This window comes from Branchiostoma belcheri, unplaced genomic scaffold (assembly GCF_001625305.1).
Source record: "Branchiostoma belcheri isolate BF01 breed outbred unplaced genomic scaffold, Haploidv18h27 scaffold338, whole genome shotgun sequence".
Classification (NCBI taxonomy): domain Eukaryota; kingdom Metazoa; phylum Chordata; class Leptocardii; order Amphioxiformes; family Branchiostomatidae; genus Branchiostoma; species Branchiostoma belcheri.
Genome location: NW_017803952.1, coordinates 108126 through 118058, shown reverse-complemented (window position 1 = coordinate 118058; position 9933 = coordinate 108126). Strand labels below are relative to the sequence as shown.

Here is a 9933-nt window from a genome sequence, read left to right as displayed (position 1 = left end):
GGGGGGGGGGTCGGGGGTCGTCACTGAATGACATCCAGTAAATTTCTAGCGGGGACCAATCAGAGGGCTGCTGAATAATTTGAATAATTCATCAAGGCCCACGGAAGCGGTTCTTCACTTGTAAAGTAGCCAATTACCACCGAGCCGGTGGCACACGATGGGCGAAAACATGTATTTCACACCCATTGTACGTCGACATAAAGCGCTTATACATTAGAAACAGAATTTTCGTAGGACTGCCATTACTTTAGTTTGCAGATGTGTATTGAGAACGAGTACTAGTATCTTCATAATTCTGCTGGTTGTTTGTAGAAGAACTGCAAAATAAAACAGTTTTCAATACCAACACGACTTAGCAGATAACACGTAATGAAGCCACTTTTTACGCAGATTGTAGCACTACGTAATGTTACACAAACTAATAGTAGATGTTTTTCACAGGATTTCACAGAAATGACAATGATAACAGTAATGTAGTCGTCTTTGGCCGGGTATGGCAAGTTATAGTACGTACATGTATCGGTTCAATCTTTAACGGGTAAGTTGACAGCAACAAGCAAGATGCATAGCCTTAGGTTCTTTACTTTTGTAGCTCACTTGCGTCTAGATTTGGGACGAACCCATGTTACTTTTTCGCCGCAGTTTTTAATGTAGTGGTTACTTCGACAGCCTTTCCGCTGACGCAAACATACTAGTTTGAGGTTCCACAGTTCTTACAACGTTAGCGCTTGAAGTGGTGTTTTCCAAGTTTGTTGGTCTGGTGATGTTGTCTTTGTTGGCTTGTTGTCTGTCATTTCCCTCCATTTTTATGTTTGGCGGCCCGTCTTCGATGGGTTGGGTTTGCTTCACAAATCTCGGCTTCGCTAAGATCCGTTCCTTCCCGTACGTAGTGGTCGCTCCATTAGCGCTAGTGCAGCCACATTTGAATGTGTAAAACTTAATGTCTACAGTCCCGTTTTGATTCGTTCATCAAAGTAGATTTTACTAAGGTATGACTTTACTAACTGATTGTGGAAGTACTAGTGCTTAGTACTGATGTAAACAAGAAACAATTACGCGCTCTGGTTGAGTTCATGGCATTTACATGAGGCAAGGTGCTAATAGCCGCTAGTCGGTGACGCGTCAGCAGCCCTATGATTGGTCCCCGCTAGAAATCTACTGGATGTCATATAGTGTACACGGGGGGGGGGCTTAAAAGTGCCCGCGGCAACTTTGATGTCACCTAGCGTCTGAACGGCTAGCCGTAGAACGGCCAAACTTAGTGACTTTTCCTAAAATATTGTTGGCAACAATTCTTTATCATTGAAATAAGATAATAATTTTTGTGTTGCCATGGTAACGGGTTTCTGACAGGCATTTTTTTGCTAAATTTAGTACTTTTTGTTTCAACAATAGAATTTTATGCGTTTTATGTCAAGTTACTTATGGTTTCTAATAATAATAACATCCCATATAATTCTATGTAAATTTTTTACATTAAATATGCATAATTTATGCTAATTTGATGACGTCATTGGCCAAAATCCAAGATGGCGGACCATTTCATTAGAACAGGTATATACAGGTTATTTTCATTAAAATTTCATCAATACTTCCATTTCTTTTTCAAAAAAAAGGTTTAAATGAAGGTCTTTAGTATGTTTACAATGTATTTTAGGCTTTGTCATGAAAAAAACTATTTTGAAAATTCAAGATTGATTATCCAAGATGGCGGATATCTTAAATATGCATGACGTCATTTTATGACGTCAGAGGTGTTGCTATGGGCAACATAAGACTTAGTACACCATAATATTCTGTCATAAACACTTTTGGTACAGTTATCTTGAATACCATTTAGTTTTCAGGAAAAAACCTATTTAGACGGTTTTGGCCAATAAAATCACACTAATGACGTCATAATGACGCCATATTAAGTTATAACGACATTAAAATTGTAGATATGATAAATTTTTACTAGTACACCATTCTCTGAAACTTTGGTGGTCATACGACATACCGTTAGCGAGTTCTTGGGGGGGGGTCAAAAGAGCCCCCCCGCCGGTCCCCCATGTCAAAAAAAGCCCGGTCTAGGTAGGGTTAACACACTTATTTCCTAAATGGCACCAATTTGCAATTGAGTAAATTCGTCTTAAAAAAAATTACCAGAAGATGTTTTATGTAATGCATAATGTAGCTTTAAAATACTCCTTACTTTATGTGATATATAACATTGTATAGTTCATATTGGTTATTCAGTGCTGTTAAGGCTTGAATTACCAATTTTGCTCCCTGTCCCTGTAAGTTTTGTTCCCCCAGGCCGGCAGGATTCTGGAGCGCCTTGGGGTGACCCTGTTTCCGCGGGAGCCGATTAGATTTTTCGGCGAGGCGGTGGAAAATGTGATTAATATGAGAGGAAGCAACAATGAAGAGGCGGTAAGTACTTATAGATTGAATCTCCTTTTATCAAAATCGGGGACGAGTGCCATTTCGTAGTCGATTGTGCAGTATATTAATTGAGATGATTGCTTTTGAGTTTTAGATAAAACGGAAAATTTTGTATTGCTTATGAACTTTTGCGAACCATGCATCATTATCTCCATATGTTCGTACGTTTACAACTGCCTCAGGGAGCTAGAAGAAATTAAACCTGTAAATAGTAATTCAAATTAGTATATTTAGTTTAAGTCAGATACTATTTTACGTTTTCCTGTTTATTCATAACCTGCACTTAGCTTTTAAGAGCATAAACGTATGTATAAGAAAGATCTTTCATTCATTAAATATGTTCAATTATTCTATAGCTGCAAATGCATCGATATCGGTCCGTTGGGAAAAAGGCTTTTGACTTATCACCAAATGTCTTCCAAATTATTCCTAGAAACCAGCGGACTTTCTTCAGCTGATGCTTAAGTCACACAACGAAGACCTGGACAAGGAAGTACCGAGTAACATCATCAAGCATGGTCAGTACATATATTCTACATAAACATGGAAATATGTTGTAACAATTGTCTCTGGGACATCACCAGGTATATTTGTTTAAACGTTTCCTCTTGGTAATAGGTAACATGTATCAAAACCAGGTGATTAATCATTAATTATCCTTATTAGGGCGACGGTGATCGTTGAAAGTTTATTTCTTTGTCCTCGTTGTGTAAAGCCTAACATTTTATTGTGATTGCGACCAACAAAGATGAAGTTTCATGACAATCAATATTCAATTTCATTATTTATCATTACAAACTTCAAACTGTTTAGAAACTCAAAGAATTTACCTTTAACCCTTGCCCTATTGGCATTTTCACGCAATATTTTTTGGAATAAGTCTATGTATTAATCACGTCATAGACCCCTTGATCTTTTTGCCGGCCCTGTGGTGGCGTAGTTACTACTTTATGTGTTGCGTTTCGCTGCGGTGTGATGCGTCATTGCACGAGAAATACCCTCATAGTGCATATACCGGGCGAGATATAGAGCTTATTCACCACACGTCATCATGACGTCACCACCCCTCATGTCCCGTGCGACGCCATTTTGGGGTCCACCTCTACATTGAGTTTCCAAGCGTTGAAATGGCCGACAAACGTTAGGTAAACTGTCCTTTGTCCTATTACACGAAGAGTTAACCACCACTCATACCTCTCGTTACTGGAACAAAATAAAATCTGTTGGGATTGACCCGTTTTTGTTGAGTTTTGATCAGTCTGATCGAGACGGCGTCTACCGCCAGCGGAGTCCATTGACGCGACTAAGCTTTGTACTCACGGGGCAGAAGTTTTTACACACAGGATCGGTTCAAACCCTTTAAGAGTCTGAAAGCGTTTGATTTGATTTGATCGTTGTATCAGGATGTGTAGAGAGTGTTGTGGGACGTGCAGTTTCGTGGTGAAGTACGTTGTAGACTGTCGGGATACGCAAAGGTCGCTATTTTGGAACAGCCTCGGACTGTGTCTGGATAATAACAAACAAATGCGGGGCCATCGGCCGCCGACCGGCCGCCATCCACAGTCCGCACTGCCGCGACTGTGGCTGGACAAGGTGAGTGTTACAAGTTGCCAGGGCCCTGTTCTACGTGGACATTTACCACAGAGTAAAAGGACAGGTAGCTCCAACAGATACGTGGCCATGGCTACCCACGTTGGCATCTACAGGCCCCTACGCCAGGGTAAAACACACCGATTTCTGATCAGCAAAAAAAGCCGATAAAAGCCGATCTTGAGAACATGAGACGTGGTCATGGAGCCAGAACAACCCCAAGGACAATGTTACGAACAAGAAGAGTGTTCAAAACGTAGATTGTGGCCCAAAACACGCAACTATCGCCAAGAGTTTGCATAGCGTACCATAGCGATAGGCACCAGGCTGCACCCCCTAATGGCGGACAATGCTCGCTGCCGGGGGAAGAGTCACGTGACCATCTGTGGTGGATAAGCCCTATAGATGATATTGTAGGTGCAACCCAAGTATATCTCGGCTCCGCAGGTGTTTCCAAGAAAGAAATCAAGGCCAACGCCGTGCTGTTCTGGGCAGCCGGGTACGACACGACAGCCAACACCATCTCCCTCACAGCCTACAACCTCGCACTCAACCAGGAGGCACAGGACAAAGTCATCCAGGAGCTTGACAGTGTGATTGAAAAGAGGGTAAGATGTTTCGATGTTTTTTTTTTAAATTCATCTGAATTAGACATAAAATTAAATCTATTCTACCTAGAATCATTAAAGCACACACTAGTGTACATATATATCATGTAAAAAAGCATATGGCATATTCAAATACAAAGCCGCATCAACATTTCAAAATTACTTCAAGGATGTCAGAGGTCACTTACACATATAGTGCATTCAGCTTCTAGTGCAAGTACATCACCAGAAGCTTTTTAAGGACATATATTGTATATTTGATAATGTCAATAATGCGATTCCTCAACAGTGCTGGTGCTGCTTTAGGAAGAGCGTTGTGAAATCCTATCATACTTCTCGCAGACCTCTGATTGGCCTTAACATTGCAAAAGGAGCTCCCAACAGAATGAGTTTTGTCACACAAAAAAGATACTGTCCAGGACCTAATGTCAATAACGATTGGTAAATGTATTCTCAGTCCCAAACAGACAATTTCGCATACTGCACTTGTTAAAACATGCCCGTTTTATTAATTATTCATGTCCAGGATGTGATGCACGTATTTCTATCCGTTTATAAGAGCATTAAAATTAGTTTTTTTTTACCTTCAAAGCTAAGTATTGTCAACACACTGGTTGATAACACGAGTAAATGTCACCGTTATATAACATGTACACCTTGTATGTTAAAGTCAGTTAAAGTCAAAAGTTTGTTTATGTTTGAAACAAATTTAATCCGTCAAAAGGGAAGGATAGACTACGAGGCCGTCCAGGAGATGCCGTATTTGGAGATGTGCATCAACGAGACCCTGCGGCTGTTTCCTGCTGCTCAGAGGTACGTAAAATAATATTGAACTATTATATGGTTGGCAATATCCATAAGGTTAATGAATATTTTAAGAACTTATATGATGACTGCAAACTGCAATACTTTTTGTAGATTCGTTTTTAATTCATTCATTTTTAACTGCAAGAACAAAAATGTGTTACATCAAAAGTTTTAACTTAAAGAAAATAAGACTTATATCTTTAACGTGTCGCTGGTCTTTTTTCTTCCTAAACTCATCGTTAGACTGCAACGTACATACTATGATGGACTAACAGACAAATTTACCAAATCGTAATAAAAATACGAACATTAGGGCAGGTGTATGTGTATATTTATGTTTTTTTTTTACTCAGTATTATATATATCCTCGTATGCTGAAGTACCGGGGCCTGGCTGGACTGCCTGTGTGAACAATTCATATAAGGAATATATACAAAAAAGTGCCCATGAGCAACTGTTTTAAATCCCTGTGTTTTGATGTCTTTTATATTATACTTTTCATTGCCAGAAACTGTCTGGCTGGGCCCCGAGTTGGAATCGTGACCTCAACAATACTATTGTCATAGAGCTAAGTGTGACTCTAACAACACGAACCATTAGAAAACTACATTGCTCTCCCTCTCTCTCCCCGCGTCTTTGTATGTGTCTGTGTAAATTTGCACATACAGAAAGAAAAGGAAATACAAATTTGTTCATTTAGAATCGTTTATTCATGCTGCTGCTCTATGAACGCTATCCTGATGTTTGTTTCAAGTCATTTGATTTCTACGAGCAGCTCTATGGTTTTTGGTTTTGAATGATTTAATAAAAATTATTTCTCACCAGGATTGACCGCGTTTGCAAAGAAGATACCGAGGTGAAAGGCCTGCACATTCCGGCAGGCATTGTCGTCAACGTCCCCGTCTGGGCAATTCACCATGATGCAGACATCTGGCCAGAACCCGAGACGTTCAAACCTGAGAGGTATAGTACGTCGATATGGTTGTAAGCTTGCTGTAGATTTTAAAGATTAATTAAATTAAAAAAAAAACAGTTATTCAAGCAACTGGATATTTTTTCCAAAATCATATCCAGTTGATTGAATAACTTTTTGGTATCTTCTTTGGCGTGACGTCGGAAACACGTGATTGCAGCAGAGGGTCGTACGTGCCATATAAAGAGTTGGTGTACATTCGGGTCAACCGTCAAACACTGAACAGAGACGGGGGGCGACACAGGTTATCTGGCACGTACGATCCATCACGTGTTTCCAACGTCACATCCCGGAAGCTGCAGTAGAAGGGTCCATTCCATGAACAAGGCTGACGGAGTCGGGTGAAAATTTGGGTAAGTCCCAATTTACTCAGTGTTGGCAAGAACGTTTACCCGCCCCTTTTTGTCATAATAAATTATACCGACACAGATGAACTTTCATGCTAACTTTTTTTGGTGTATCATATTATTCAAGTGCATATTGTTCACCGACGTATTTAACCAAATGCTTACAATTTTATGGACTCGTATGGTGGCTTCAAGCAATGGATTCGGTTACAGACACTGCAGAAAAAAACTTATCCTACCTCTTTCAAAACGTAGAATTGCACAGAAGTTCCTAATCTAACTTTAATTATCATTGTTCTCATTACCATCACAACTATTATCATTACCAATTATTACTCCTACTACTAATCTGTTTTTGTCCAAATCGTCATTATATTTAGGGGACGGGACAAATGCTCTCAGAATTTGATATCTGTTTCCGGCATATTCATTTCTGTTTATTATAATTCATATTTATCAAGTCCATGATCCCAACATATACGTCTACCTTACTTTAAAGTACGTCTACCCTATTTTGACTAGGTTTGTACCTTAGCTTTTTTTTCTTTTCTTGTGTCTTATATTTAATTGCACAGTGGCGGCGCTAATATAAGTACATCAACTTGATTTGAGCCTCCATTATGTCTGTATTTGTCATTCACCTGATTTAATATGTCTGTAGGCCCGTTTTTTACCCACCTGTGATGTCAGCACTAGGTCAAAGTTCGTCGGAAGTCTGTAACGCCCCCGCCCTGTTGGTATGCCATGATGTAAATGGATTTCTTCACTCCTCTCGCAAAATAAGCAAGTTATATGTCCAAGATGTAAATCCTTCCAGTGAGACTGCGTGACCAGAGTGATCAAAAGATCAAAAGATCCAGAGCTGAAAGGGCTTTGACCCAATGCTCAAGCGGGTAAAAGTTACGGGTCTACACCACTCAGGTCAGAAAGCTGATAAAGACCGAGAGATTCGGTCGAAAATTCCCGGGGAGTCATTTTTTTGGAGTTAGAGAACCAACTCACTGACACATGAACTTTCACGCAAATGGCTAATGTCTGTTTCCGGTTGGTTGACAGGTTCACTAAGGAAGAGAAGGAATCCCGTGATGCTTACGCCTTCCTCCCGTTCGGCTCCGGACCCAGGAACTGTGTGGGCATGCGCCTTGCCATGCTGGAGCTCAAGTTTGTTCTGGCTAAAGCCCTGGAGAAGTTTCGCTTCGTCACCTGTGACAAAACTGTGGTAAATCACGATTTCATACTTTTCTAGTCTACTGTACCTTGAAAACCTATGAGGGGGTGGAACTTTTCAGAATCATAACCTCCTTTTTTTTTTAATATTCTCGTTTATAATCCCCAAACATGTCTTTTGGTGCCTTTTCATCATAAGAGAAAAGCGGGTAGAAATGGATTTTCAAATTAGACTAATATGTAGTGCTAGTAATAGCTTGATATGCATACATGTATATACACGTTATTCTTTTGCTGTGACCTGTACGTTATACTATTGGTTCAAATGTATACTATTGTATTAGGTCTTTCATCATTTAAAAAAGGATAGGGTAAAATGATTTTCAAAAGAACAGAGTAACGGTAAGATGGAGATTTCATAAGGTCAAGGTAGAAGATTTTGACGGATATTTAAATGCATTGTTAAATTAATTAGCGCTTAATGACACAAAGCTTTGAGGATGATCTGTGAATGTCTTCACTTCATGCAAAAACACTCTGAGAAAAAAAAATTATTTCATTTTTTTTAAATTTTTAATGACATTGATGTTAACCTCAACCAGCAGAAACCTGTGGTAGCTAGCTCATTGCGGTTGCAAAACTGCTTCGGCCCAGTCAACGTGAGATTAATGATTAGAAAACCAATAAAACACAGGGAACATTGTTCAACGAACAAGGTAAGTGAAAAATACATAACATTGAAGCTATTTTTCGTTCAAGAGGTTCATCAGTCACGTATTAATCAGTAAAATATTCTTCAATAAGAAGCAAAACACGTACCTCCAAATTTTCGACGCCCATTGTACGTCTTAATCACGGAGTGACCTAGTCTCGCGAGAACACGAGGCCAGGCCAAGACTTGTGAAGATCTACGGGAAGGAGTCACAGAAGGCAAGGAGACTTTTAAAAGTCACTATTTTACTGGCTGCAGCTGTATTTTGTACGTATTTTCGTGTTGCTCATTTTTATATTCTTTCCACAGATTCCTGTCCGCATCAAGAACACCTTGGCCAACCAGATTGACGGGGAACTCTGGCTGAAAGTGGAATCTCGGGCTTCAGTTATCTAAGGGTCTGATCACTCGTCCATCGTACGATACATCTAAGACGTTATTATGAGATTTGTAAATGTTTAATAAAAAAACCCAGCTGTTTTGACGGGTTTAAAAACACGGTCTTACATCCAAAGGCAGACTCGGGTTTCTTAAAGAGGCCAGTAATACTATATAATGACCCCACCCTGCCGATATAAATTCGATAACATAAACTACCAGACTTCAGTCTTGTTCTGGCAGCCGTGCAGTGTACATGGGGGAGGCCTGTCTAAGACAGTTTAGCTTGCCAAGTAAAAATTTCTCTTCAAGACACTTTAAAATGAGACACACACACATATATAAGAAGCTATATTCACGAGTATCCAGAAATATAAAGTATACTGGCTTGCCATATTCTGACTTGTAGCTTGAGACCTTGGTTGACAGTTACATGCCCAGTTCTACATACAGAGCCTAAGTCCATACTGGTTTATCTGACTGCAAGTAGGCATCACATTTACAAGCCATATGTCAGACACAAAACTGCCAAAGCTAATTCAGTTGTGAGAAAGACAGATACAAGTAGACACTTTGAAAGTTTGATATAGCAAGGAAGGGTATTACATGTATATAGTAAGGGCGCCATATACATGTGCATGTATGTCATTGGATAAAACTTTGACAGGGCTGATTTGAAAGTTGGAATTTGTTCAAGATTGATTTTTCGAACTGAAAGTTGCGATTTCCTTGCTTATGTGGCTTCGTAACAAGTATCTGGGTCATTCTGCCTTTTGAAAATGTTACACTGAAAACCAGTAGATAATAAAAAATTTGAATCTTTGAAAACTGACCAGTATGCAAATACTCCTGCCTTTGTTCTGAAGGATAGACAGTCTAGGATTTTTATGAGTTTATGGGCCAATTCACTATTCAATCTGCTGG

At 39.6% G+C, this 9933-nt stretch overlaps 1 protein-coding gene across 1 annotated transcript; it reads left to right on the top strand.

The window, feature by feature from the left end:
• Positions 1-2298: 2298 nt before the first annotated feature.
• Positions 2299-9039, top strand: LOC109475399 (cytochrome P450 3A19-like; the record flags this gene model as incomplete). Its single annotated transcript, XM_019776003.1, has 7 exons — positions 2299-2415; positions 2861-2945; positions 4465-4625; positions 5350-5438; positions 6258-6395; positions 7809-7971; positions 8941-9039. Coding segments are annotated over 7 exons (840 nt in total), but the record flags the coding sequence as incomplete, so codon positions are not given.
• Between the last annotated feature and the right edge of the window lie 894 nt (positions 9040-9933).